The sequence below is a fragment of the Drosophila sulfurigaster genome, chromosome 2R, assembly GCF_023558435.1.
Source record: "Drosophila sulfurigaster albostrigata strain 15112-1811.04 chromosome 2R, ASM2355843v2, whole genome shotgun sequence".
NCBI classification, from domain to species: Eukaryota; Metazoa; Arthropoda; class Insecta; order Diptera; family Drosophilidae; genus Drosophila; species Drosophila sulfurigaster.
The window spans coordinates 33,132,095-33,159,286 of record NC_084882.1 but is presented as its reverse complement, the minus strand read 5'-3'; the positions used below and the strand labels follow the sequence as shown (position 1 = coordinate 33,159,286).

Genomic DNA, 27,192 nt, shown 5'->3' with positions numbered 1-27,192 from the left:
GATAAGGACAAGGTCAAATAAGTTCTGCAAATAAGTTGTAATTCGATTAAAAATTATTAGACAAATAATTAACTTGTAATATTTCATATTTTAAATCTTCCAACAGTATGTAATTATTATTCTACATTTCCTTGTTTCGTCTCGTTTATGACTGCAATCCAATATATGATGTGAAATTACTAGAATTTCTTTCCTTCTTCTTTTGAATATTCCGATTATTCTACAATATATGAAATAAGTCCCAATTCATTTATAAAAATGTATTGGATATCTTTATTACAACTATTCCTGAAACTTGATTCAAATCTGAAGATGTGCTAAAAGCGTAAAATTAAAATACCATAATTTTGAATGACTACTTAAATGAGATACTGTTCGTTTTGAGCGATATCAAACCGGACCTTTCTCGCTTCCGGCTCCCGTTCTCTGGAGCGCTGGAATTCCAGCGCTGTGGGCGGATGAGAGGCTCGATTGAGTCGCTTCAGGCGATCCACATTCGGCGACGCATCCAGCTGATACTCCCGCTTGGGGATATGTTTGGGCGGCGACTCGACATCGGATGTAAAGCCACCTTCTTGCCGGGGTTGCGGAGCACCGGGGAAGGGACGCTTGGGCTTCTTCTTGGGTGGATTGCGCATCTTGGGTGGCTTCGGTTCGCGATGCACAAATCCCTTGCCGAAGATCCAATCGAAACGTTTCTGTCGCTCGCCCACCACACAACCGCCATACTGCACCTGAGCATTGGGCGGATGCGGATACATGGTGGGCATGGCCCAATCGTTCTCATTGTACTGCGTCTCCGTGTGCGTCACATGGGTGCGCTTCAGTCGCTCCGGATGCATGAGACCCGCTGGCGGCGTGACACCAAAGTCAAACTCAGCCTCGCTGTCGCTGGTGTCGGAGAGCACGATGTCGCATTCACAGCCCTCCATGTTTCGCTTGCGGCACTGACGCTGCACCTCGTCGACCAACTGCTTCTTGTCGATGAAGCTGCGGCAGTAGCACTGCATCACAGGCCTGTGACACTTGCACTTGCTAAAGCCCATCTTCTTGAGGCAACGCTTCAGTTCGCGTATCTGCTTCAGCAGAGGATTCTTCACAATGCGAAATTGCACTGGTTTCATGTTTGCGTACGGATTCGCTGCTTGCTTTAAGGTCTCCGCATCCTTAAGTGGTCTCAGCGTTATTAAGAACTCGTCGTTCTTCTTCTCAATATGCAGCGTGGGTCGTTGCACTAGATTTTCAGCCGTTTCCACCTCTTCCTCCTCCGGTTGTGGCTTCTGGCGATGATAGGACATGTACTTCGAGATGGGTATGCTGTCCACGGGAAAGTCCTTAAGAAAGTAGCTCATCAGTTCACGTATGGAGCGACGTATGGCGCCAGGTCGCCAGCCTGGCCGCTGGGCCATGGGGCATTGGGTCCACAGCCAGCCCATGTGCGCAGGGACTTTGTGCTCGTCCTGATGGCAATGTACATGACCTTGTCTGCGATGCTCGAGCGGATCCACGGGCGAATAGAGCCGCGACTTGACATGCGCTCGTTCCCGCTTTGAATAACGCTTTCGCATCTTACGGACTGCACAGGGATCGCTTAGTTTCGACAGTGATCTTCTGCCGCCATGTCCTTTTGTGGCCTTGGCCAATTTGCAGGCCTGTTCACAGATCTCCTTAAGCTTGGCCTGTTTCTTATCGTCAGCATCGCCACTCTGAAACATATCACGCAGCTCGGTGAAGACCTTAAGCAGATTTTGTGGCTTTGCTTTCTGGGCAGTTTTTGGAAGGCCGCTGCACGTCTGTGCGGACCTGCACTTCTTGATGCTCTTCTTAAGGGCTTCGTAGTCCTGCACAATGGTATCAAAGCCATCGGATGCCTTGCTCCCCGGCTGCTGCTGCTCGCAGTTGGGTGAACAAGTGCTCTCCGATGCGCCGTTTTGTATGTAACCATTTGGATCTTTGCCTATGGAATCAAAGAACTCGTTGAGTATGTCCTTGGCAGAAGCTTGCTCATCGTATTCTTTCTCCTCGAATTCAGGCAATGGCTTGTAGCCGCAATGCGGACACGCCGAAATTTGTGGTAGCCATGAGACATCCTCATGACACACTGGACATTCGCGTGCTACCTTTATACCCATCTGCTTCAGCTTGGGCGCAGAAATCTGTGGACACACGCGATTTGTATTGCCACCACCCAGATGCGAGGTGAGGTAGAATTGTCCGCCCGGTCCTGGTACAGCCTTGAAGTCCAAGTCCAAACAGTCAGCTGTATTATCCGGTGAACCATAGACGGCATAGGGACCTGCCATGTCGATAAGCCTTTTTACGGGCTAAAAGGATTTCGAGAGTTAAGCATAAATCGGTCACCAAACTTACACTCACCTCAGCGCCAGCCCTTCTTCTGGTGCTTTCGGAAGTTTTAAAACAAGTCGAACTGAAGGAAGGATCCTCCATGCTAACGAAGCCCAGGCAAGGATCGGAGGATGAGCAACAACTCTGTGAAGTGGGGCCAAAGTCGTCCCCACAAACGTCGTCGCAGTCACCGTCATTGTTGGAAGTCTCCAAGCTGCAAAGGGGTCCGTGTATCCATATCCAAAATTACTCTATTGAAATTCAGTTGTGTGGCGTGTGGCGTAGCTCCAGGCTCCAGCAGCCAGCCGATCTTACTTACGGATCAAGGTTCTGACACCGCATGAGCATTGACATCCGGATAGTGCACATGCCAACGGTGCAGCCCTTGCAGGTCAGCTCAACATTGGCAGTGTAAACGACCTCCTGAAGTGTGTTAACCATGCGCAGAATAACTGCTTCGGATGGCACAAAGCAGCCGCGTCCTAAGAAGAATAATATAATTATTATACCTTACTTTTAGAATATACATTCTTCTCCTACCGATTTCTTTCTTCATGTATGAGACGGACACAGAGATGCCCTCGTTCAGCTCCTTCTCCAGACATTCAGCCAGCATGGAAAATTTAGCGCTCGGCTCCGTCGGCAAACAGTTGACATTGATGCGATTAGAACACAATACCAGCTTGCACCCCCGACACACATTCGCCGTAATCTTCAGTTGATCGGGACACTCGAAGTCCCGACCAGGCATATAGAGCTTCATGCAAATCATCTTGGCAGTAAAGCAGCGATAGTTTTCCTTATCGGCTTTGTTTTTGCCCTTCTTGCCCTTCGAAGGTCCGCACTGTAACTCCTCGGAATCCTGCTGCTCGGCATCTTTGGCCATTTGCTGGCGAAACGCCATGCCACAGCAGACATTCTTATTCTTATCCTTGTCCTTTCCCTTCTTACCTTTGCCATCGTCACAAGGCGGCGGTTGATTCGGCCGCGTGGAACAACGCATATAATGCTCTTTATCGCGACTTAACTCATTGGAAGCCCAACAGCAGGGAGCTTTCGCCATGTTGATAATCGAAAACAATTAATTGGAATTGAATTTCGTGCAAATGAAAAAGCAAGAGAAACTTAATAATTTCACAGCTATAAATTTATAAATTGCTAGAGCCTGGAAGCTATCGCCCTGAAATTTCAATAGAGTATGAAAAAATTTGTGGAGTCGAAAAGGTGTAGATAACTAAAGAGTTGTCAAGGCATGCTGGGCAGTAAAATTAAATGCACTTCACCGACTACTAGATCACATCTCAAGGAAACATTCCTTTTAATATTAATAAAATACGATTTAATTACCAACTCTCAGTTAACAATATTTTTGGATTATACTTAAAATTTGTATCTTCTACATTACGTTATCTTACTGGTTCCTTTTTTTTTGTATTTTTATCACTTTATCGAAGTGGTCCACTGTCGTAAGTCAACGGAGTTTTGAGCGGCGCATTCGATTTGTGCCAATTTCGATGAAAGGGTAAATAATTCGCCTGAAAATCTCCCGCATCGTAGCCCCCTTTTTGCCTGCCCTTTGATTTCTTCTCCTTCTTGGGTTGGTTAATTTTCTTTGCTGGCTTCTGCTCCCTATGCACAAATCCCTTGCCCATAATCCAGGGGAAGCGTCCTTTCCGCTCGCCAACTACACAACCGCCATACTGCACCAGAGCACTTGGCGGATGAGGAAACATGGTCGGCATGGCCCAATCATTCGCATCATATTGTGTCTCGCAGTGAGCTCGATCTGGTTGCCGCATACGCTCTGGTTTTATAACTCCCGCTGGCGGCGTGACGCCAAAGTCCAGCTCATTGTCGCTGTCGCTATCCGAAAGATCGTTGTAAACAAAGCTGCCTGTAATGTCCTTCCAGCCACGTTCAGCTGCCAGACTCCGCACAGCCTGTTCAACAATCAGTTTATCATTGTGGCTGCGACAAAAGCAATTGGCAATCGGCTGATTGCAAGTGCAAACCGGGAAACCATTATCCTGCAGCGTCATCTTCATCTCGCGTTCGCCTGCCGCAACCGGATCCTTAACAATACGGAACACCACTGGCTTCATGTTCGCATACGGATTGGCGGCCACAGACAATGTCTTGGGATCTTTGAGCGGCCGCAACGTTATGATGTACTCATCATGCTTCTTCACAATGTGTAGAGTTGGATGCTGCACCAACGGCTCCTCTTCAGTCTGCGAGACGTCATCCGGCTTCCTTTTGCCACAATGTCGACGGGATGTGCCAATCACATCGACAGGGTAATCGCGCAGAAAATAAGACATTAGCTCGCGTATAGGTTTCGTGATGGCGCCGGGTTTCCAGCATCTGTGACGTGCCAACTCGTTAGCTGTCCACATCCAGCCCATGTTGCAGGGCACTCGACCCTTTCCACGTGCACAACACTGATGTGTGGTCACTGGTTTGACAGGCGGCTTCGACTCCAAGAAAGTGTAGCTAAGAAGAGACATTATTAGTAGTGTGGAATTATAGAGAAGAGTTTTAACTACCGCTTGGAACGCGAGCGTCGCTTTGCCTTCTTCTTCTTCTTGGGCTTGCTGGGCATGCTCTGATCCAGTTCCTTCAGCAGTTTTTTGACAGCAGGTGAAGTGCGTTTCTTGCCACCAGGCTTACCCGACTTGCCTCCCGACTTGGCGCCTTTTTTGCCTGCCTTACCCGACTTGCCCTTTGCTGCACAAAGCTGCTCCGCTGTCTGCTCTTTACCCTCCTTACTCGCATAATTATCCCGCATCTCTGTAAAGATGTTGACTAGTTGCTCACGGCGCATCGATGGCGTTGAGGTCTTTTCCTTCACACCCTTGGTCGTGGCTGGCGACGATGCTGGCAACTTTGGCGTCTTCGATTTGATGTCCATGTGAAACATCTGCTCACACAGCTCCTTAATGCGACATCGTGTGCAGACTCTCAAAGAGCTGCAGCTGCATTCCTTTGGCACCTTGCCAGCTATTGGCGACTCTACTTTCGGGTCGCTAGAGGCACAAGCCGAATGCTTCCGTTGGTTGTCGCCATCTGCGAAGCGCGTTTGCATGAAATGATTGCGCAATACTTCGGCGGCTGTTGCCGTCTCATCGAAGGGCTCCTCGCTGGGCTTGTCCATGTCGAAGCGTTTGTAGCCGCAGTAAGGACACGCGGCCACCTTGGGCAGCCAGGTGATGTTGGCATTGCAAACTGGGCACAGATTCGGCGGCTTGTACTTGACGTTTGTCAGCTCAGGCGTTGGGATTGTCGGACAAACGCCTAGCGCCTTCTTGCGTTTTGCTTCCAGCTCTTGGAGCTGATGCGGTAATAAACCCACATCTGGAGATTCTGCCTCCTCATCAACCCCATCATCATCATCGTCGTCAGTGTCTAGCACATCTGACCAGAATTCCATGGGTGAAAAATAGCTGCTGTCGCTGGACTTACGACACTGACACTTCTGCTGCCTGGACTGCGTATGACCTGGAGGAGGTGTGGGTATATGTTCTCGATCTATATCCAGATCAGTGAGCAGTTTCTTGAGCAGCTTCTGTTCACGTTCCTTGCTCTGATCCAGAGCAGGAGGCGGCTTGACACCGGCTATGAAGCAACCGCATTGTTCTTTGGGGCCACCCTTCTCATGCATACAGTTAAAAGGAGCGCCAGCTCCCGACATCAGACGCTCATCGGTAATACAGGTGGTGGCTGCACATCTGTTTGAGCGACCGAGTGTGAAGACGACATCTCGAGGATTCACCGACTTGTCCAGCGGTCGACAAATATCATAGCAGCCAAAGTGATGCAATCGAGTGCTAAGAGAAGAAAGTCAAATTAGACCCATAAATATAATTCTTATAAAGGACTTACTCTAGATCAGGATCCGCTGAGGCGAGTTTCACATTCAGCTCTAGTGTGCCAACTGTTTTCTTATCCTTCGTTATATCTACAGAGACCACTTCGTTGACCTTAAAGGTCTGATTAACCAACTTGCGCAGCACCGAATCCGAAAGCATCGCATTGCCAGAGCCCAAGATCTCCTGATTATCGTAGACAGTCACACAGATGCCTTTGGAACTCAAGGAGCCAATGAGATCGCAGGGACTGGCGACAAGCTCACCTAGGAACTTGCAGGGAAAGTGTTCGGTCAGTATGCGATTGGCCGTCAGATCGACAAATTCATTGAAAAGACGAACGCTAAAAGTGCGATCGACCTCGTCGCCATCCCCATCTTCGGGGCGTGGCAGTTGCGCCTTTCGCAATATGACATCGTAGGTATAATTCTGCTTCAATGGATCCATTACAATCGCTTATCAATATATCTGTATTACTTACGACTAGATGTCTAGTCTCTTAAATTGGTTTTTCTTAACTCTCTCTTGAGCTTTTTACAATTTTGTGAAAATGAAAAATTTTAATCAATGTAAAATTTGTAGCTAAAAAACAGAAAATCTTCGTGTGTCATAAAAAATTGGAAGTGAATGAAATGCAAACTATAACTATAATAAATGTAACACATTTTCTAACACATAACTGAAAATCAATGTTACAGGTTGCTAAGTTTAAGTCAAATTAGTAAAAAGTTCATTAATGCCAATTCTTTTATAATAGTTTTATAACATTTATTTTGTGGCCTTAGCGTTCGAAGTGTAATCCAAATAATCCTAAGAGAATCATTAACAAAAATAATTTGTTTTTCAAATTCAAAATTTGCCACAAAGTTTCAATAAATAATAAATGGAACAGCGACATAGAATTTTGAATTACATTCGATAACTATTGTATTAGAGTATCGAGTGGTATCGCTAATCGATATGACAACAAATTTGTAATGTATGTGCGCTTAATGCAATAAATTTCAGATCCGGGTAACAAAGTTCTTCTTTCTTGCTTATTTGTTTCTTGGGCAGTTCTCTAGCTGTATTTTTACTGGCGAGCGTTGATGATGTCAACGAACTCGGGCTTCAGAGAAGCACCGCCAACAAGGAAGCCATCGATGTCGGGCTTCTTGGCCAGCTCCTTGGCATTGGCAGCGGTCACAGAGCCACCGTACTGAATGCGCAGAGAGTCGGACACAGCCTGGGAGACGTTCTCAACCAGCCATTTGCGCAGATAGGCGTGCACCTCTTGGGCCTAGACACAAAATAATGAAAGATTAATAATCGAAACTTAAACAGTAAGGAGTAGTTAGGTTACCTGATCAGGAGTGGCGGTCTTGCCGGTGCCAATGGCCCACACTGGCTCGTAGGCAACCACAACGTTCGTCCAGTCGCGGATCTTCTTGGCGTAGGCGCACATCTGACGAGCAACCACATCGTTGGTGTTGCCAGCCTCGCGCTCCTCGAGTGTTTCGCCAATGCAGGCAATAACCTTGAGGCCCTCGGCCAAAGCGTGCTCGGCCTTCTCGGCGATAAGTTCGTCGGACTCCTTGAAGATGGCACGACGCTCAGAGTGGCCCAGGATGACCCAATCGGCACCGATGTCCTTCAACATGGCGGGCGAAATCTCACCAGTGAAGGCGCCCTTGGCCACCTTGTAGGCATTTTGGCCGGCGACACCGATACTGCAGGGCAGAAGGTTGCGTGCGTACATCAGATAGATGGCGGGGGCGCCGATTACGACCTCTGTGTTGGGGTCCAGCGAGGCAGCGCTGAGGGTCTTGGCGATCTCGGCAATCGACTTTTGATCGCCATTCATCTTCCAGTTGCCACCAACGCAGAATTTACGGCCAGCCATGTTGCACCCGGTGTCTGAGAAATTTGCAAAAAACTGCGGGCGAAAAAGTTGTGTAAAACCAATTGAATTCAATTAGTACTTTCGAATTTTAGATAAGCTAATTCCAAAGTTAGTTTTTTTCTTTGATTGATAAGTCGCCGCAAATGCAATCGCAAAATTTCATCACTTTTACTTTAGCGGCACAGCGAGAAAAACACACCCACCTCGAATGTAATCAACTGATGTACTAACTAACCTTCTTCTGACCTTCGTACGTCTTCCATTGGCACTTGAAAAGCTTTGGAAAAACAGCTGTGAATTTGCCCACAAAAGCTTCCGACACCACACTTTTAAGCGCATCCAGCGCCAAGTCTTTGGGATTTTGGTTGTTGTCCGGACTAGATTTCGGCATCGTCGGATTTCTGTTGACTGTGTGGACACGTTGATTTGCCCTCCCTCTTGTCAAATTATAACAAACGTTTGATGAACCCAAAAACATGCTGCTCGACAAATAACATTTATTAATTTTGAAAGCCTGTAAAGTCATATTACAAAATAAATACGGCAAACAATAATAACTAAGCTTGCTATTATTTGAAATTTCTTGCATACTTTTTACTGAGCGAAGACACAAACCCATCAAAAGCTCTAAAGTATCTTGAAGTGCGCTGGAATGTCACAGCTGTTAGAACGATATTTTCAAGCATTCCATGCGATAGGTCTTAAAAAATACCTAACTTAAATAATTGGCTAGTTTATTTTATTGGTATATTTTTAATCATTTTGTAAAAAAATAAAATTTTTTCAAAAATTATATTTTTAATTATATTGTAAATTATATTATGTTTTCAATTTTTAAATATTTTAACTAAAAATCAGTATTTAAAAACAAACCAAATACTGTTTAATTTAAAAGATTTATTTTTGTACAGCATTACATAATGAGAAGAAGTAATACGAGATAGCCTTTGGATTATTATGGTTTTAGTATTTCATATATTTTTATTTTAATTGATCTTCAACTATACATTTAAACTACACATATACATATACAAATACATATACATATATATATTTTGGTTTTCACAGACGTTCCAAGTATACTTTGATAAATACACATGCATATTATAGTACGTAGGATTAACTGCTTTCATATCATATAAATCATATCATCCAAAAAGAGAAATTGTTTTCGTTTATCTTTATGGTTTATCTGTTTTGTTTTGTTTTGTTGGTTTTTCCTTTTCTATTCTTCTGTTTTGTTTTGTTGGGAAACACGAGTATGCACAATATACAATAATTTGCTTAAATTCACTTTAAGTTTAACATTATTAGTTTAGGCATTAGTTCGAACAATTAACTAACATAATTGTAATGGAAAATAAATGCGCATAATTCACACTATAAAGCAACTGGAAACGATGCCACACATTGACTTCTACTTCTAGATGTACTTGTAATTCGGATGAACTTAAAATAAAAGCTTTGACTTGCGAGTATTTGCCTAGAGTTTGCCTGCCGCTTGAGGATTAGTGCAAGGATTGGAAGGACTGGGAGTAGTCAGAGTTGTGGGTGGAATGACGGAAGCATTTTCCCGAGCACTGTTCTTGCACTGTGGTCAACTCTCAACGCTGGCGGCGACTAGCGAGGATGAGGACGACGCCGACAGCGGTGTCAATGCATCGATGGTCAGTCGTGTTGTTGTTGTTCCTGCTGCTGGAGCAGACGGAGGCGGAGGAGGAAGTGGTATTGAAGTTGGAGCCACAGTCGCAGTCGCATTGGCATCTTTGGACTGATTGCTGACGTGCGGCTGGAACAGATTGAAGAGATTGGAATGCTGCATAAAGCTGCCCACCGACTTCAATGGACTGAAGAAGTGCTCATGATTCCCACTCTGCACCGGCGGCGTCTGCAGTGGCTCCTCATAGCGATTGCTGAGATTATTGTTGTGCGTATCGCTGGACACATTCGAACAGGTTGTATCGATGGAACTCATCAGCTTCTGTTCGCTGGTGCACGAGCATGAGCGGCTCTTCTTGCGTGAGTTGCGCGTCAACGCCGTCGACTTGCGATACTTGGGCTTGTGACCAGAATTCGATGACATCGGATTCGTGGTGCCATCGATCACATAGACGGCACCGGGCATACTGGAGCGTGGCAGGGGCAAGCAGTGATCGCTGTTCGAGTTGACGGCCAGCAGCTTGGAACGCAGCAGTTGCGGCAGTGAACCATTGCTGGGCGAGGTGCGTGTAGAGCTGCCATCCAGCTCCATTTCGCGCTTGAGTTCCAGCTGCAACTCCGTGGGCAGTTCGTTGTCCTGTGGCAGCCTCTGTTGGCTGTAGTAATCGGTGTCATCCGAACGCAGTTTCTCACGCATCACGCAGGCCAGTGAGCGCCGCAGCTCAACGGGATCGACACCTTGATAGTTGATGTTGTTGGGCGGCACAAAGACATCCTCGTACTCGAGATCCTCGGGCAGACTGATGCCATCCTCGGGTCCCGTCGAGTAGTTTTGATTATCGTAGGAAAAGGCGCTGTCACAACGTTGCGGCTGCTGCTGCTGTTGTGGCAACGATTGAGCTGCTGTCGCCGGTGCCGAGATGGAGATGCTGCTGTCGTGATCGCTGAGCTGTGCGGCCTGCTGCTTGGCACTGGGAAACTCGTAGCTCACCTCGCCCAACTCAGCTCCACTCGATGCCTCCATAATGTTCCACATATCCCGCTCAATGTCCGTGGAAGCGGTGACGGCAGCGGCCACCGTTTGATTGATGCTGTTCACACAGGGAGTGAGGACTCCGCACTTGGGCAGCAGCTGCGAGTTCTTCAGCGCCTCCTGCTGCTGTCGCAGCCAAATGGGTGAATCTATAAGCAGCAAAAGGAGCAACATTAGCAGGGCACTCTTTGGGCATTAAAGTAGACGACGCGCACTCACACTCACCCACATACATGCGCGGCTGCGTGGAGCGCATATTGGAGTCCATCGACTGCAGACGATGCTGACTGGCCAGCGAGAAGCGATGCATCGCATCCGCCTGCTGATCAATGTCCACGCCCATCAGCTTCAGCATGAGGTTCTTCAAAGCCAGCCGAAAGTCCTTGAGGTGATAAGCGTACAGCACAGGATTCACCGCCGAATTGAGATGCGAGAGTATGATGCAGAAGAGCGTCAGCTTGGGATGCACATAGCAATCGGGACAGAAGGCCTTGATGCAGTTGATCGTGTACAGCGGTATCCAGCAGATCATAAAGAACAGCACAATAATCGACAGATTCTGAGTGGCCTTCACATCACGCTTGCGTGCAGCTCCGAGGACACGCAACATGGTTCCGGTGTGTCCTGCTCGCCCCGGAGTTGTCACCTGCATTTGAGCTGTCGAGGAGCGGCGACTGAGATCCGAGGCAGGATTCATGGTGACAATCTGACGCACTTGCCGTATGATCACGCGATAGATGTGCGTGTAGAAGGCGAGCATCAGCAGTGCGGGCGTGATGATGGTGGCAAAGTAGAGAAACACCAGATAGTTGTAGTCCATCACCTCGACGAAGAGACACTCCTGATCGTGCTGGACGTCCGCATGCCAGCCGAAGAGCGGCAGGAAGCCCACAATGGTGCCAGCCACCCAGCACACCGAGATGATGACTGCAATGAATGAAAAGGGATGCACTGGATTAGCATAAAGACAATGTTGAAGCCCCTGCGATGTATTGTCAGTCTCCTTGACAGGCGCTGACGTCACTGCCACAGCAAATGGGGATGAAAGTTAGTCGCTCTCTCTCCACTAGTCGCTGTTTAGTGACTCAACAAATGCTAATGACTATCACAAATGTGTGCTGATGCTGCTGCTGCACTCTGGCCATGATATTGTTTGGCTTTGCATCCTCAGTGCATTGAACCATCTCATGCACCACCACCAACAGCAGTCAAATGACGCACATGCTCAGCCTGGCAACACACACACACTATTATACTAACTAACACACAGCATCACACACGCCATCAACCCGAAATCACTTAAGCTTAGTTCTGTCTCAGCCAGTGGCTTTTATGGCTATTGCCTTTATTCTTGCCTACCTCATCAATGCTTAACCAAAAAACTTTATGCGTCTCGCCCAACACATTTTAATGCCTAACCAGCTAATTCTTTTTGTCTATGTGGTGTGAGTGTATATAAAATCTAGATAGCGCGAAAAAATGTGTTTTGTTTTAAGTATGTAAGGTTTACAACCAAATTATAAGACACTAAAAGAACTTTCCTATTCTTTGTTATTGCTTACTTTTTAGCTCTACTTTATATTGGCATTATTATTTGATTTAAATGGTGTGAAACATTTTAATTTAGTCATATCACTTGATATATTTTTCTAAATAAAATGACCTTTATTATTAACAATTCAATTAAATTGAGTTGTAGAGAAAAATCCTAACAAAGTAATTTCATAATTGATTGATTGATAGTAATTTTATTAAGTTGTTTACTGCTGAATTACACTTGAAATAAACATCTATTTTTTTGTACCACTTTAAATCTATAAAAGTCACTGATGATAATTAAATTAAATTCACAACTAAGCAGTAGAAAGCAGTCCGTTTGATTTGTAATAACTTCTAATGGTTATTCTATATATATTTTAATTATATGGCCTAGCTTTGAATAAACAGTTGGAGCTACATTTAAGGTCTACAATAATGTTTACATGTTGTACATGTCAACCTTGGCAGTTTTACTTGCTAAATTATCAATATTAAATGAATAAATAAATACACCTACATTATCTATTACTAAGGCTTTAGTATTTTAAACTGAATCCCAAACTCAATCCTCTTCCTTTAAAGATTTCTCTTGCCTCACATTTCTGTTCTGTTCTATTCAGCAACACGAGCATATTTAATAAACGATTTACAGAAAAAAAAGGCTATCATCTCGACAGCTATCAACGCTTTTGTTTCCAGCTGCCGCCTGCCACAAAAGCCGCAAGTTAAACATGACAGCTGGTTGCATGCGGGCAAAACAAAAGGCAATATGCAAGTAACGAGGACTAGTTGGCAATATGTTGATTTGTTGGTCATTAGCAGCGCTTTGTTGCAACCACAAAGGCGAGACAATGGAAAGTGTATGAAAACTAAAGATGCCTCCTCTTGGAGGAACTTACCAATGGCAGTGCGAGTGCGAACATTGCGGGAATAGGCCATCGGATAGAGGATGGCCCAGTAGCGATCGACGGACACAGCAACCAGGCAGAAGATGGAGATGGTGCAGAGCACGACCAACAACGAAACCGTGAAGAGACACGCATGCAGATTCTTGGGCAAACCAACCGAGGCCAAGATGGCAAATGGAATACCCAAGGAACCGACAAGGAAATCAGCCATGGCCAGCGAAACGATGTAGTAATTGGTGCGACGACGCAGCTTTCGTTCACGGCGAAACACAATGATGACCATCAGGTTGCCAATGATGCTGAAGATGGCGACGAGCACCTCGAAGACGGTATACGGAATGTCAAACTCGATGCCCTCCTGCACAATCGGTTTGGTCGTCGTCGCCTGATACTGTGAGATGGGCAGACTGATCCATTCCTTGGATTGCTTGGAAGTGGAGAAGGCAAAATCGCTGTACGAGAAAAATCGAAACTCGGACATGGTTTCGATGCAGTTTCTTTCTCTCTCTCTCTTTCTGGAATTGACTAATTAATTGTGGTTTGTGTGTTTTTTTGTGTATTTCTTTTCTGTTGTTGTTTTCAATTATGTTGTGCGGTGAGGCGCGTTGCTTTTAATTGACTCTGCAGAGGGGCATGGACATAAATAACACATGTTGCAAGTGCACGTTGCGCATACGCCATGTTCGCCGTGTAAATTTTCTGTTCGTTGTCCCACAGCAACAACGCGTCCTTCATGTAGCTGAAAGTGAAAAGAAGAAAAAAGAGTGAGAGTGAGTGAAATTAATCATTGTTCGGCACGTTTACACCACGATATTGTATCGAGAGTATATATATAAGTAATTGTGGCAATTTTTCAGTGCAATAAATTGATAAATATTTGCCAAAAATACGCTCAGCAGTCGATAACAGCGCCAGCTTGTTGTCTAAAAATATACAATAACAACAACAAGAACAATAACAACAACACTATCTATTTATCTAGCTATCAGCTTTTGTGGCTGCTTCGCGTGCTGCGGCCAAAAGGCCAAAACAAATGAACTCGCTTTAGCAGCGCTTGCACAGGATGCGCGACTTGTTTACCGCAAGTTGAGCATGAAAGTGCAACAAATTGTGGCAAGCGAAGCGTGCGGCAAACGTTCGCACTTTAGCTCTCGCTTTTGCATCAATCAAGCGTTGACAACGAATTTTGAGAGGGCGCGAGCGCGGCATGAAAACGTTTTCCATTTAATTGGCCTGCCAGAGCGTTGTCCTTGGCGATTTATCAGCAAACACTCACAAACAAACATGTGAGTGCAGCTAAGTGAATTTTGTGGTAACTGACTCTCAAAGCAAATGGCACACTTCATCATCAAAGCGAGCGACACTTTAAGTGGGGCTGCCTCTCGCTCTCTAACTACCTCTCTATCTTCTCTCTATCTCTCTCTCTATCCCTCTTCTGAATGTCTCTCCTGGCAGTTAGAGAAAAGGCTTGTCAAATTAACGCTGCGCTTTGGGGCCAAACGGACATGTCATAAACGATTGCCGTTCATTTATTGGCCCTTGGAATTTATTACTTATTTTGGTCTTAGCCAAATCGACCCTGTGACGCTCCTTCCCTCCTTCTCCCCTTTGTTGCTACCCGTTCCCTCTCTCGCTCTCTCTGGGGAGCTGTGCTGGTTGCGTGCCGATGTCGGTCATTTTGCCGTAAGTCGTTTTGCGTAATTGGCTTTTGTCTAATTAATTCATTTTGAATGGCATTTACAACGTTTTTCAACAGGCAGCAGCACTCGCTAGTTGGCAACAAGGAGTCGCCAGCTATTGTAAAGTGGCATTTGGTATTCGACTTTGAGAGGGAAAAGGTCGGGGGAGGGAAGAGGTTTGCGCCCTTGTCCATTTCCATAGGCATTCGCATTTGTATTCCAGTTAAAAAGCAGCTCAAACAATCAGCAAATGGGCAATTGTTAACCTTTCTGTCGCCATCGCTGTTCGCTGTTTGCTGTTCGCTGCTTTGTTGCTGCCGTCTGTATTGATTTAATTAATTTGGCTAATACAATTAGCGCCTTTGGCCTTCTGTTTACACTTTAATCAATTGCGTGCGAGAAATTTCAAAAGTCTTGTTGCTTGTCCCAGTTCAATGCACCAAGCACCCGCAACTTTGATTTGTTTGAAGTCATTTGATATGCAATATGAAACGCTTTCAATGACAAGCATAATTAAAATCGTTGCCTAGGACACAAAACACAAGACACACACACTCATAGTTGGTGTACGTGAGTGGCAAATCAATTCCTTGTGGTCTCCCTTGTGACACAGACCTTGGGCTCAGCAGCTTCTTCTTTTTCTACACTCTATGCGGACATACACTGCGTATGCGTAACACACACATAACCATAACTCATACGCCCCCATGCGCAACCCTTTGAACTGTGCTCAACTTCTTCTTCCACTTTTTTTCCCCGTTTTGCGTGCTTTCATAACCATAAAATCAGATGATGAAGATGACATTGTGGAATCGTGTTCTTCCCTTTCGCTGCTCAGTTGCAATTGCAGCTGCTGTCAGCATCAGCTGCAAAGTGGCTCTTAACACGCTTTGGCCTTGCTATCGAATCTCTTTTTTTGGCAAACACTCGAAAAGTGCTCTCAACTGGCTGCATTTATCTTAATGCATTCTGCTTGCTTGCCCTCTGACACTCTCCCCCTTTCCTCCCTCAAAGCGAATGAATTTTCTCTGCGATTGCTGCTTGCAGACCTAGAAATGATTCATAGCATAATTCTACATTTAAACTCGCATAGAGCCACTTAATTATTTTTGCCTCAACTTTGCAATAGCGCAAATTCCAAAGTTCATTTAATCGTTAATAAGGCAAATAGTAATACTAAAGCAACTGATAATGGCAAGGCATAACTCTGCCACATTTTGCAACTTTAACTGCAACTCGTATAAATACCATTATATTTTCAATGCAATGAGTTTCATTGCCTGCAAATATGGAGCAAGATTAGCTGCAATAATGAAAAGAAAAGAAATGAAATGAGTGTTCAGCAATGTGGTTTATATGTATGTTCAATGCGGTATATGTTCACCCTCTGCATTGAATTACCATATGAGAATACATTTTAAAGCTATTGGTACCGGGCATAAAATTAGCAAGTAAGAAAGCTACAATCGAGCGTGCAAAACAGTGGGGTATTCATTTTAAAAAAAGACCACATTAATATACCACAAAAATACTAAAAATATACCGAAGGCTACTTTTGGTATAATGGTATAGTACTACATGCAAAATATACAATAGAGTGATCGTAGTTATGTGCCAATTATCGAAAGTAGTCGTGCCAATAAATTTGAAGTAAACTTAATATGCATGCAAACATAACAAGTGATATTTATTTTTCTTATAGTCTTGAGATCTAGGTGTTCATGCGGACAGACAGACAGGCAGATGGACGGACAGACGGACGGACATGGCTATTTCGTCACGGCTATTGACGCTGATCAAGAATATATGAGGTCGGTCTTTCTGCCTATGACATACTCTTCCTGAAACCACAAAGTTATAATACCCTTTAACCTTATGAGTAGCGGGTATAAAAATAAATCAAAATAACTAATAGAATGAATTCTACTTTATATCAACAGCCCATTAATTTCTACCATTCTTAGACTGTTTATCTTAGGTTCTTCTGGAAGCAAATATATACTTATATGCGAATACCTTAAATTCCCATATTTGAGCCTTTAAAAAGCAATTAAGAAGCACTTCTATCGGCATGCCAAAAATATATACCCTATGCAGTTAAAATTTTGCTTTTTAGCTTACTCATCACGCAGAGTCATTAATTTTTTGTTTAATTTAAAAATAAATACAAGTGGTTTAGTGCGAATTTGGTTTAGCTTGACTTAGAGCTAAACCTAAACCTATTTTAAACAAAATTGATTGCTACTTCAACATTGTTATGTTTGCTTCAAATCACAACAAGTTGTGAATAATTGTTGAATTCTTAAAGTCGAAAATAACCTTTTTATATTGAAAGGAAAAAGGAATCAAATTGCCATCTAAAACAATTGCAACTCAAACTCGCCAAGAGAAATGGTAATAGGGAAAACAAGAGCAACCAATGAATTGTAATTAATGAATTGCAGCTGTTCGGCTAGGAAGCTGTTTGGATTGAAATCGCATTTATCTTGACTTCAATTCATTTGGTATTTAGGGGCGAGAGTAAGGGAGAGAGATCAGGAAAAGAGAGAGAGAGAGTGAGAGTGTGACAGACTAGCTTCACTTCAATTCGCTTGGCATTTATAATAGAGTAATGGAGAGAAAAAAGAGTGAGAGTGAGAGTGAGAGTGATAGTAGAGATAGAGAGAGAGAGAGAGAGAGAGAGAGAGAGAGAGAGAGAGAGAGAGAGAGAGAGAGAGAGAGAATCTGAAAGCTAAAAGTCTGACAGATTAGAGAGAGAGAGAGAGAGAGAGTCAGCGAAATAGTGTGCAGTTAATGAGTTTTAAAACTGAATGAACCCAATGAGTAATCGCAGTTGAATCTGAAAGCTAAAAGCTGCTGCTTGCCGTCTGGGATTGCGTATCATGAATGAGAATGCCGTCGCAATAGTGAATTCAAACATAACAAATGCTGTCGAAAAAATTATAGAATTCATATGAATTCACTGCGAATGGGGCAGCAATAAAACAGGGCTCAAATGGAGATTGAGAGAGCAAGAGCACACGACGATGCCTTATCAACAGAGTTAATCAGAGTGACATATGTATTATCAATGTACTATATATTATGTAGCTACATCGGAAGTATGCATTATAATGAACAGACATTTATTTGTTTTGGGTATTTTGGTATTTGCTGTTTACATGTTGACATCACGTGAGCCGTGTTGCAACTGCCTTTACCGTTGTTGCCGTTGTTGCTGCTGCTGCGAACTACGCAATTTCAATCGCAACTGGAATTGCAATTGGCGACAGACGTGCGACATCATGACGTAGCTAGTTTACTTTGGACTATCCCATCACTCAAGTAGCTGCCTTTCCCTTACTCCCCTTACCTCTCTCCCCCGTTTTCTGGTGGCATGTGCTGTGCGGCACATGTGACGCGCTTCCCATGTCAGCGACGGGGCAAATAAACGAAGCGAGGCGTTCGTCTGCTGGCCTTAGATAAATATGCGCAACAGTGTTAAGCGAGTGAGTAAGCAGTGAGGACAGAGGACAGAGAGGACAGAGAGGACAGAGAGCAAACAACACATGTGCACAAGTGATAATTTCGGCAATTGCTAAAGGTAGCAGAGGCTAAGCACACCCCTCTCCGCACTCTCTCCCTCCTCTTTGGCAATTGGTGATTTGTTGTACATTGTCCTGTCAGGGGGCTCACATGTTGCTATCAGCAATTGCTCATCAATTGTTCACATATTTCAATTGCCAGCAACAACAACAGCAACAACAGCAACAACAGCAACGAGTTGTTATCGGCTTTGGTGTAAACATATAAGTAAATTGCACGTAATTAAATGTTATGAATTTGTTATCAATCTCCAGCCATTTTTCTATGCTAGTTTCCATTTCCTAGCCTAATTTGCAATTCATATTGCAAGATGAAAAGTCCAGTGAATTGATTAGTTTCTCTTCTAGTGAAGCCTTGTGCCTTGACACATGGCACTCGACTCCAAATCAATCAAACAGCATGCGACAAAGCCTGCTCCTAATGCCAACTTGAGTACGAGTATTTCACAATATTTGGCAAAAGCTCCACCATCCACCATGAGTTCCCATGAGGTTGGCCCATGTCTCCGCTGCGTATGAGTAATATTCTATGCTTCAACTAATTTCACAACAAGCTCTGTGTTCTGGGCATTGCTTCCGATGGAAACCATAAAGCCGCTCCCTCACACACACACACACTCATAAAGGAAGCCTCTCGTTGTTGCTGTTGTCGACTCTTTTGTGTAATTGCAGAGGCCGCAAGTTGTGGCCCATTAAAAGAAGCTGTGATTGAATTCGCCTTCAGCTTACGCTTCAAGAGTCACCGAAAGTCACCAAGCAAATCCATCATACCCAATCCCAGTGCCATAATCCTACTCCAATAGAGTCTTTAAAGCTGGGCTGCCAAAAAGTCCGCTGCCAAGGACACGGCAAACAAACGCCGAGTCGTGACTTTGCATAAGAAAGCGCAAAAGCAAAAGCAAAAGTCGTCTTTTTTGTGCCTGCTTATCCGATTTTTGCGTTGGGCGTCCAGTTAAACACTTTAAGAGGATAACGACTAAAAACCTTAAGAACAAGAGGAAAAGACACAAACCAAGCAAATATTTACAGAAGCAATAAAGATTCTATTGATGTTTGCTTGTTTTACAATATGGGAGAAGGATTCGCTTCCCTGCACTGAATTGGCCTTTCATTGACATTGGGATACTTCTTCTACGTATGTTTGTGATACAAAATGGCAAATGACAATTGGCAAAACGACAACAACAAGGTGCCACCTTGGCATTCCCATTCCCATTCTGAATCCCATTTATATTTGCACCCACATCCCACAGAGCAGAGAGACAGCGCACACATCGTTTGCATTTTTGTTGATTTTGGCGCAATGACACGCATCTCGTTACAGTTGCCAGTCGACCCTCCACCCTCAGACCCTCTCTCCCTCTGACCCTCGCCTTGGCTATTTGCGCAGCAGTTTGTCCTAGACATCCTCTGTCCACAAAACGTGAAAATGCGTCTGAGCAGCATGAGAGAATGCCACACAGAGTCACAGCTCTAGAGAAGTTGAGAATTTGAGAATTTGAGAATTTGAGAAGCCAAAAGCCAAAGCCGCTGCTGACAAGTCAGCTTATGAACATCTCCTGTCAGCTAATGTGGATTCTGCACTTTTCCACATGACAGCTCGTAAATTTTCACGTTTTACAACTGTGTTCCTGGCTATGGAGTAATGATTAAACTGCGTCTATTTGTTAGCTACACTGCCACACAGTTCATCTCACACTGCCTTATTCTGTATTAATAAACTCACTCTCCATTCTTCACCAGAATTATTCAAGCATAAGGAAAACAAAAGGAAAACAACACGAGTTATGATGTAACATTTATTATAGTTACTGCTAATATTATATTAGTTGCTTTCATAAACTATTATTTTGCAGAGTCAAACACTTTTGGATATATGTATATGGGGAAAAGTGTTTTTTAAAGACAATTCAAGAAATTGTTTATTTGAATATCAGTTTACTGTCCTTTATATATTTGCATATTAATGAGTTATTTTACACCATATTAATGAGAGTCATTCATTATTGTCATGTAGAACAACGTATTAAGTTGCTTATTAATATGCTCTACATTTGTGGAAATATATGAAAATATATAAAGGAATGGAAATATAATAAGAAAACATTTTACTGAAATTAACTTTAGTTACTTTTATATAGTAAAAATTAATTGTTATACTTTTCTACTTAAGAGTTGCAGTTCGTATGAAATTCAATTATATAGGAAATAGGATTTAGTAATATTTTATAACAGGTAATAAGAGACTTTTTGAAATAGAGCAATAAATGCTTTATACTTATTTAGACAAAATGTTACTGGTAAAATTTGATCACTCTCAGTTAAGGGACTAAATAGACTATAAATCTTTTTAAATTCAATAAATTAAAGTATAATATATATTTTTGTAGCCTTCTTTTATTTATTGAATATCAAAGATGTATAATCTAGACAAACCCTTAATAGTAAATAAAAGAAAAGCACATACATTTTATAGTCTACTTTTATTTATTGAATCTTTTCTTTCACTGTGGGTGATAAAATCTTAAAATGAACAAATCAAAGCAATTCAAATTGTACTTAAAATGAAAACAAAATGTACTAAAGCTAAATCAAAAAGTAGCTTAATTTTTTCCACTATTCACAGTGTGCACTGAGGAAAACGTTGACTTGCCCCGTCGACAACATATTGAAATGTTTTGTCAACAGTGTCTGCTGTCAGTTTGCGGCCCGAAACTGTCATAAGTCAATGGCTGCGAAATGAGCGTTTGCTCGGCAGTTAAATTTAATTACAATGCCCAAAAGCGGCCATTCGCCAATTGTTGTAACTGGAGAACGGGCAACTGTGGGCAGCTGTGGAGGAAGATGGGAGGAGAAGGGGAACGGAGGGGCATCGAGGGACGTCAGAGTCGAGAGCTAATGATGTGTGGGGCAATGCGGAGGCGCTTCATTAACGGCGTCACAAGAACGTGACCTATTGACCATTGGGGTAGGCAAGGAGCAAGGACTGTAGTTAAAACTAAAACCATTTCAACAAGTGGCGCACTTAGTTGAAACTTAATAAGTCCTGCCACTGTACACTGTGAGAAATTTCGAAGCCAACTCTCGAAGTAAATCCTCTTATCAAGTTTTTATTTTCTTCGTCTGCTAGCTCAAAAGTTGCTCATTTCCGGCGGATGTGATTCGCAAGTGAAAAAAGAAAGAAAAATATTAATGCAAGCTGCGTGCTGTGAGGGACACGAAAGGGGTGTGTTGAAGAAAGCGCGACTGCGATTGGGATTGAAATTGGAATTGCGTTTTGCGTTGGGCCACCTGGGCAGCTAATCTCGACAGTTGAAAGTCATTAAACACATTTGATTGCCTTGCAGCTGAGCAACAAATTGAGCGGCATTTGCATTTAAACGATCCACGATTCTTTATTTTTATTTCGATATACTATATGTATGTGGAAGCCAACGCCAAATTGGCAGCCATAACAATAGCCAATAAAAATTATTATTAAAATGTCATTTCATTTAATGTTTGTATATTTTGTTTCATTCTTTCTTTTTTTACTTTGTTTATATCTGTTATTCTTTTTTTGACAAATCTGACAAATGGCTGTGTGACGTTAAAGCCAAGGATTGGTCAAAGCGAGGCGACGTGCAATTGTTCAGGTACGCCATGGCGTCCGATCGTTAATACTATATAATTCGAATATTTCATATTTCATTTTTGGGTGGTTTGCTCCCCGTTTGCCAAAATTGGGGTGGCGATGAAGTGAGTCATCTAGCTGGCTAAATAAATAAATAACAAATATTCTTGGATAGTGTTAAAAGTCGAAATTAACACGTTGCCTGTGAGTGTGTCAGCTATTTATGAATGCTTTGCGTTGAATACTTTTGGCGAGTGCTGTGCGTAATTCAAGCTTATGATTTATTTCGCACACATGATTAATTAAGCCAGCAGACAAATCGCTTAACATGGATCAACTAAATGAGTGACTGAGTGAGTGACTGACTGACTGACTGACTGACTGATTGATTGACTGACTGACTGTGTGCGGCAGCAATTACGCTCAATATTAATGTGCAATGTGTGCACTGACGAATTTCCCATCACATCACATTCGACTTCTGCCTCCACGTGCAGCTGAGTTTCATGTGTGTGTGTGTATATATAATATATGTGTATGTTTGTGGGGTGTCTAGTGATTGGTTGCCAAAAAGGCGGCGACACAAATGTGTGGCAATGATGTGCTGCTGTCCGCATGTGGCGAACTTCCTCCTCCATCCATCCACGTAACGAGACACATCTTTATTTTTGTAATATTTTAATCAAGCATCGGCACGACTACAAAACGCAATTTGCCACAACTCAAGTAATCCACTTTAGACGACACAAGCATACACTACATCTATCTATCTCCCACTCTACCCCACTCTACCCCACTAATCCCCAGTAGCAAACTGCAAGCGAACAACAACAAAGTGGACTGCATTATTATGAAAGTTTATATGAGGCTCAGCGGCAAATGGAAAGTTATGACTAAGGCTAGGAAATGGAAATGCTTCAGGGGTAGTTTTACTATCAAGTGTTGTTGTTGCTATGCCAATTTCTATGCTGATCAATAGACAGCATTCAAAAAAGGTTGCTAAGTGCAGAGCATTCTATATATATGTGATTTCGGGGAATTCTTTGCAGTTGAATAAATGATTAAACAAATATTTGTGCAACACTTTAAAGTGGCTCTTAAAGGTGTCAAACTCAAATGGCATGTAAATAAAAAGCAGGCGAGCGACCAGAGCAAAGGTCACATGGTCAGCAAGGAGAACAGTGTATGGTTGTGTGTGTGGCAAGCATGTGTCTTCTGTGTGTGTGTGTGGCAGCTTAACTGCCCGCAACGTGCCACAGACACAAGCTACAAGCTGCACGCCGTCGTCGACATCGTAAAGGGTGCCATTAAAGTGGCCAAGTGCTGTCAACATTAGCTCTACCACGCCCCAACCGCCCACACCTTCAGCGAACCGCCTGCGAAGAGCGTTTTATCCTTGGGGATTGTGCCAGGCATCCATCATATTCTGTTCTTGTGCGAATGAACGTGCTGTCAAAATATTGACACTCGCTCTTTAGTTAACCGAAGGTCAACTGCACATTAATTGCACAGCAGCAACATTTAGGGGCGTATCATATATGTATATAACATATGCGTATCATATATAATATGTTGCATGCCACAATAATAAATCTGCAACACTTCGCAGCCTCAATCAATTTATGGCGCATGCCAATTTGCCATTGCAATTAGCAGCATAGTTATTTTCTAACTGAATGTTAATTGAAGTGTTCAAAACTTTTCGTTCGATTCGATTCGAGTTTTCGGTTTGTTTGTTTGCCAATGGCGAACATGCTAAAATCGACGGCTGTTTACGGATTCGTGACTTACTTTTAATTCAAATAATCAAAACCAAATCAGACTTGTCCACTCTGCCTCAGCTTGTTGTGCGGTTTTTTTGGCAACAGTAACAAGACCAATAAACAGCATAAGTAAACAAAAACAAATAAACAGTCGAAATTTGCCGCAAACAAACTGGAAATATCTCTCGCAATCTCATCTCGCTCATTTTGCAGGTTGACGAAATTTGCTTTTATATACGTATATTTAAAATATTCATCAATAAGCTGGTGTCATGTCGTACCAAGTAAATGTGAGTGTAGCTCAGCTCGATTCCCTCAGACAGGCACTAATAAGTCCAACATTGCGCATTCGCACCGTTGCACACACAAGCAGTTGAAGCTCAAAATAAACGCATAAGAGCTCGTGGCAAAAGTCTAAAGATAGCAGGCAAATGCCAGATGTATTTTAAAAGGATTATTTGGTTTATTTTTCCATATGATTTATAATAAATAAATCATTTTTCCTGGAAGCACAAACCGCACAAAGCCATATGCACAGCAATTATTCAACTCAAGAGCAGTGCAGAAAACTCAGTTCAATAAATAAACTAGGTTTAATTATAACAAAGACAACTTGTCACCACAATCAAGTTTATGTTTAGCTGATGAACTGCGAAAATTTCGAAATGAACTGTGGCAAAATAAAAGATGAAGTCATTTGTCATACCATCGAATTTAAGAATGGAATGTGCATATTTTGATTATTAGTTTATTTCAATATTCATTGTTTATAATGCAATATTCATATGCAGTATGGCAAACATATTTATTTAATACTTATAATACAATATTTATATGCATTAAAGCAAACATTTTTATTTACCTATGTAGAAAGGGAGTGCTCTCTATCTTAATCTGCATCTGCATCTGCATTTATGATTGCATTTTCTAAAGTGTGCGTCTGTGCAATCCTCACTCACTCGATGCACGTTGGGCATTTGGGAGGCTTAACCGGAAACTTTTAATTTAATTAATTTATACACAAAGGCGCAATCAACAGAAGACGATTGCGATTGCGAATGCGAATGCGACTACAAAATGTCAGGCAGAGCCCCTTCGACCGCAGTGAATGCATGTGAAATTGCGGTTACCAGCGAGGGCAGCGAATGCATCTGTGAGATACACGCAGCTATATGGATAGATAGATAGAAAGACAGACAGACTGTGAACTAGCTTTCAAGATGATTTGCCCTGGCATTGCATTTGGCTAGCATTTTGCTCGATTTGTTTTGAGATATGCAAACAGTTTTTGCCCATAATTCAAATAGCAGCGGGAGCTGATCAACTGCTGTGGCTGCCAATTCTTCCTGGGACTTGGGGGCGTATGAGCAATGGCCTTCGTGCTGGCAACAGGTGAATTTGCGTTTTCTTTTGGCATTTCCCTCGCATGTACTTTAGTTGCTTTCAGTTGATTCAGTTGGGCCGACTACAGATGAATTGCTGTGAGAGAGAGAGCGCACTCGATTGACCGGACGGAAGCCGCAATTAGCAATTAGCAACATTATTAATTTATCAAAAATCAACTAAGTGGCAAACGACGACTCAAACAAAACGCAACGCAACGCAGCGTTCAACGTTCAACAGGTCAGCAACAGGTGACTCGAATATAAATATTTACATTAAGCATAATATCAGTTTACTACGCTTCTTCCCCGCTCACTCTTCTATCTATCTAACACATTCTCCCATCCTATTTTTATTGATTTTTTTACTGTCCGTTCCCTTCTTTGTAGCATATGTTTAATGTATGCAAATATGAACAGACAGAGCAATTAGAATGGTCAGTATATGGATAATAACTACAGCTGTAACCTTCAGTAATCCGATTTGCGATGCGCAGGAAATAAAACCAAACATATCAAAAAAATAAAAAACAAGCTGTAGCCGGATTCGACTTCAAATAAAATTAGAATACGCATAAACTCATCACGATAAAATTGTTTAAGCAAACAGTAAAATAAATGTGTTACCTGAAGTTTCTAATTGTATTTGTTGCAAAGTTTTCCACAGACACACACACGCACACAAGATTGCTTCACTTTTCATATATTTTATGGACAGTCGATAAATAGAAGACTGCAATGGTTTATCCACAATAATAACAACAACAACACTTCCGGAAGCAGGTTTTCAATTTCACTTTAGTGGCTCCTAATTAGTGTGAATTTTTGCAACAGCCACAGCGAGTGGATGGATGAGGGGGTTAAGCAGGGGGATTCACTTGAGGGAGGCAGACAAAAGAGTTTCTCGATGGCTGACACCTGTTGCTTGAATTAAACTCGAAACAAAAAAAAAACTTCAAATGACGCGCGATTGGCGCGCTAATTCAATTGACACTTTGACTTCGATTTGGATTTGGATTTGAATTTAAGTTTGGCACGGCACTCGTCACTTTGCAATAAATAAAGTTGATGGAAAACTTCAGTTTGGCGTCGTTTTCATTGACAACTAATATTTGTGATGAATTCTTCAATTCGATTCGTATTCATATTCATATTCGCTTTCGCACTGGAATTCGTATTCGCATTCGCATTTGAATTTGGAATTTGATTTTGATTTGGAATTGGAATTGGTTATGGAGTTAGCTTTTTATTAAGTTTTATTATTTGTTGCTTTTTTTTATTCGCGTTTATTATTTATGTTTTGTGTTGGCACATTCGCGCCTCTGCTGCGAAATTCATCCGCGCTGCCCAACGCTCGATGGCAAAATGCGCAAACAATTTGCTGGGATACGGCGTTATTTGCCGCCGGATAGCAATAGCAATAGCAATAATATACTCGTAGTAGCATAAGCTAACGCGATAGCCGTAGGGAACGTAGGCTGCGACTCGGACTGCGACTGCGACTGCGGTGACGACGACTGCGACGACGACTGCGACTGTTGTTGTGACTTTGCGACTGTTGCGCAGCGTTTGCTCGGCAACAGCCCGACGCGGATTCGACTGGATTCGGGCAGGCGAGAATCCCCCACAGTTCCCACATCCCATTGCCATTGCCAGAATGTTGAATACACTCACACAAACACTCACACACTCACTCACACACATTACTTTTGTATTCGGTGGTGAGTTTCGGGATGAAACTATGGCTGCTTCCATTTGAAGTTCGCACTTGCCTCAATAACATAAAAAGACAAGCCGGAAAAATCGACGTATGAATGTTTATTGTATTCGCTTTTTAGTAGCGCATAAAATTCGCCCGCAAATCTGTGTATTAAGCATACGCCATGCTGGCCGACGTCGTCTGCGCTACTGTGGCGTTTATTTTTGGGTAGCTCGTTG

The 27,192-nt window shown here is 42.9% G+C and overlaps 4 protein-coding genes across 6 annotated transcripts; all 4 read right to left on the bottom strand.

The window, feature by feature from the left end:
• Positions 1-245: 245 nt before the first annotated feature.
• Positions 246-3,551, bottom strand: LOC133839201 (uncharacterized). The gene is made up of 4 exons (XM_062270599.1): positions 2,887-3,551; positions 2,666-2,828; positions 2,377-2,560; positions 246-2,324 (listed from the first exon to the last, which is right to left on the bottom strand). The coding sequence occupies exons 1-4, from the start codon at positions 3,407-3,409 to the stop codon at positions 360-362; spliced, it is 2,835 nt and encodes a 944-aa protein (XP_062126583.1). The 5' UTR covers positions 3,410-3,551; the 3' UTR covers positions 246-359.
• A 111-nt stretch (positions 3,552-3,662) lies between these two features.
• LOC133839202 (uncharacterized) lies at positions 3,663-6,842 on the bottom strand. The gene is made up of 3 exons (XM_062270600.1): positions 6,229-6,842; positions 4,893-6,173; positions 3,663-4,839 (listed from the first exon to the last, which is right to left on the bottom strand). Exons 1-3 carry the CDS (start codon positions 6,657-6,659, stop codon positions 3,792-3,794), a joined length of 2,760 nt encoding a protein of 919 aa, XP_062126584.1. The 5' UTR covers positions 6,660-6,842; the 3' UTR covers positions 3,663-3,791.
• Positions 6,843-6,955: 113 nt separating this feature from the next.
• LOC133839203 (triosephosphate isomerase) lies at positions 6,956-8,571 on the bottom strand. 2 transcript variants are annotated; one of them, XM_062270601.1, is made up of 3 exons: positions 8,330-8,571; positions 7,555-8,127; positions 6,956-7,491 (listed from the first exon to the last, which is right to left on the bottom strand). In XM_062270601.1, the coding sequence occupies exons 1-3, from the start codon at positions 8,483-8,485 to the stop codon at positions 7,285-7,287; spliced, it is 936 nt and encodes a 311-aa protein (XP_062126585.1). In that variant the 5' UTR covers positions 8,486-8,571; the 3' UTR covers positions 6,956-7,284. The 2 variants fall into 2 exon arrangements, with proteins under 2 accessions (XP_062126585.1, XP_062126586.1); XM_062270602.1 differs by having other exon boundaries at positions 8,298-8,564.
• Positions 8,572-9,322: 751 nt separating this feature from the next.
• Positions 9,323-26,804, bottom strand: LOC133837473 (uncharacterized). Of its 2 annotated transcripts, none has more exons than XM_062268248.1 (4): positions 25,882-26,804; positions 13,225-13,972; positions 11,012-11,713; positions 9,323-10,935 (listed from the first exon to the last, which is right to left on the bottom strand). In XM_062268248.1, exons 2-4 carry the CDS (start codon positions 13,712-13,714, stop codon positions 9,692-9,694), a joined length of 2,436 nt encoding a protein of 811 aa, XP_062124232.1. In that variant the 5' UTR covers positions 13,715-13,972; positions 25,882-26,804; the 3' UTR covers positions 9,323-9,691. The 2 variants fall into 2 exon arrangements, with proteins under 2 accessions (XP_062124232.1, XP_062124231.1); XM_062268247.1 differs by having other exon boundaries at positions 11,006-11,713; positions 25,882-26,802.
• Positions 26,805-27,192: the final 388 nt, after the last annotated feature.

What these genes read in the sequence shown, in the direction of transcription:
- LOC133839203 (XM_062270601.1), bottom strand. Translation starts at nt 8,485, where the DNA reads ATGCCGAAATCTAGTCCGGACAACAACCAAAATCCCAAAGACTTGGCG. An exon ending in CGTACGAAGGTCAGAAGAAG is followed by an intron (nt 8,128 to 8,329) that starts GTTAGTTAGTAC and finishes TTTCGCCCGCAG; the next exon opens with TTTTTTGCAAATTTCTCAGA. An exon ending in AGACCGCCACTCCTGATCAG is followed by an intron (nt 7,492 to 7,554) that starts GTAACCTAACTA and finishes TTTTGTGTCTAG; the next exon opens with GCCCAAGAGGTGCACGCCTA.
- LOC133839202 (XM_062270600.1), bottom strand. Translation starts at nt 6,659, where the DNA reads ATGGATCCATTGAAGCAGAATTATACCTACGATGTCATATTGCGAAAG. An exon ending in TCAGCGGATCCTGATCTAGA is followed by an intron (nt 6,174 to 6,228) that starts GTAAGTCCTTTA and finishes TTCTTCTCTTAG; the next exon opens with CACTCGATTGCATCACTTTG. An exon ending in CGACGCTCGCGTTCCAAGCG is followed by an intron (nt 4,840 to 4,892) that starts GTAGTTAAAACT and finishes GTCTCTTCTTAG; the next exon opens with CTACACTTTCTTGGAGTCGA.
- LOC133839201 (XM_062270599.1), bottom strand. Translation starts at nt 3,409, where the DNA reads ATGGCGAAAGCTCCCTGCTGTTGGGCTTCCAATGAGTTAAGTCGCGAT. An exon ending in ATACATGAAGAAAGAAATCG is followed by an intron (nt 2,829 to 2,886) that starts GTAGGAGAAGAA and finishes TATTCTTCTTAG; the next exon opens with GACGCGGCTGCTTTGTGCCA. An exon ending in CGGTGTCAGAACCTTGATCC is followed by an intron (nt 2,561 to 2,665) that starts GTAAGTAAGATC and finishes ACCCCTTTGCAG; the next exon opens with CTTGGAGACTTCCAACAATG.
- LOC133837473 (XM_062268247.1), bottom strand. Translation starts at nt 13,714, where the DNA reads ATGTCCGAGTTTCGATTTTTCTCGTACAGCGATTTTGCCTTCTCCACT. An exon ending in TCGCACTCGCACTGCCATTG is followed by an intron (nt 11,714 to 13,224) that starts GTAAGTTCCTCC and finishes CATTCATTGCAG; the next exon opens with TCATCATCTCGGTGTGCTGG. An exon ending in GCGCATGTATGTGGGTGAGT is followed by an intron (nt 10,936 to 11,005) that starts GTGAGTGCGCGT and finishes TGCTGCTTATAG; the next exon opens with ATTCACCCATTTGGCTGCGA.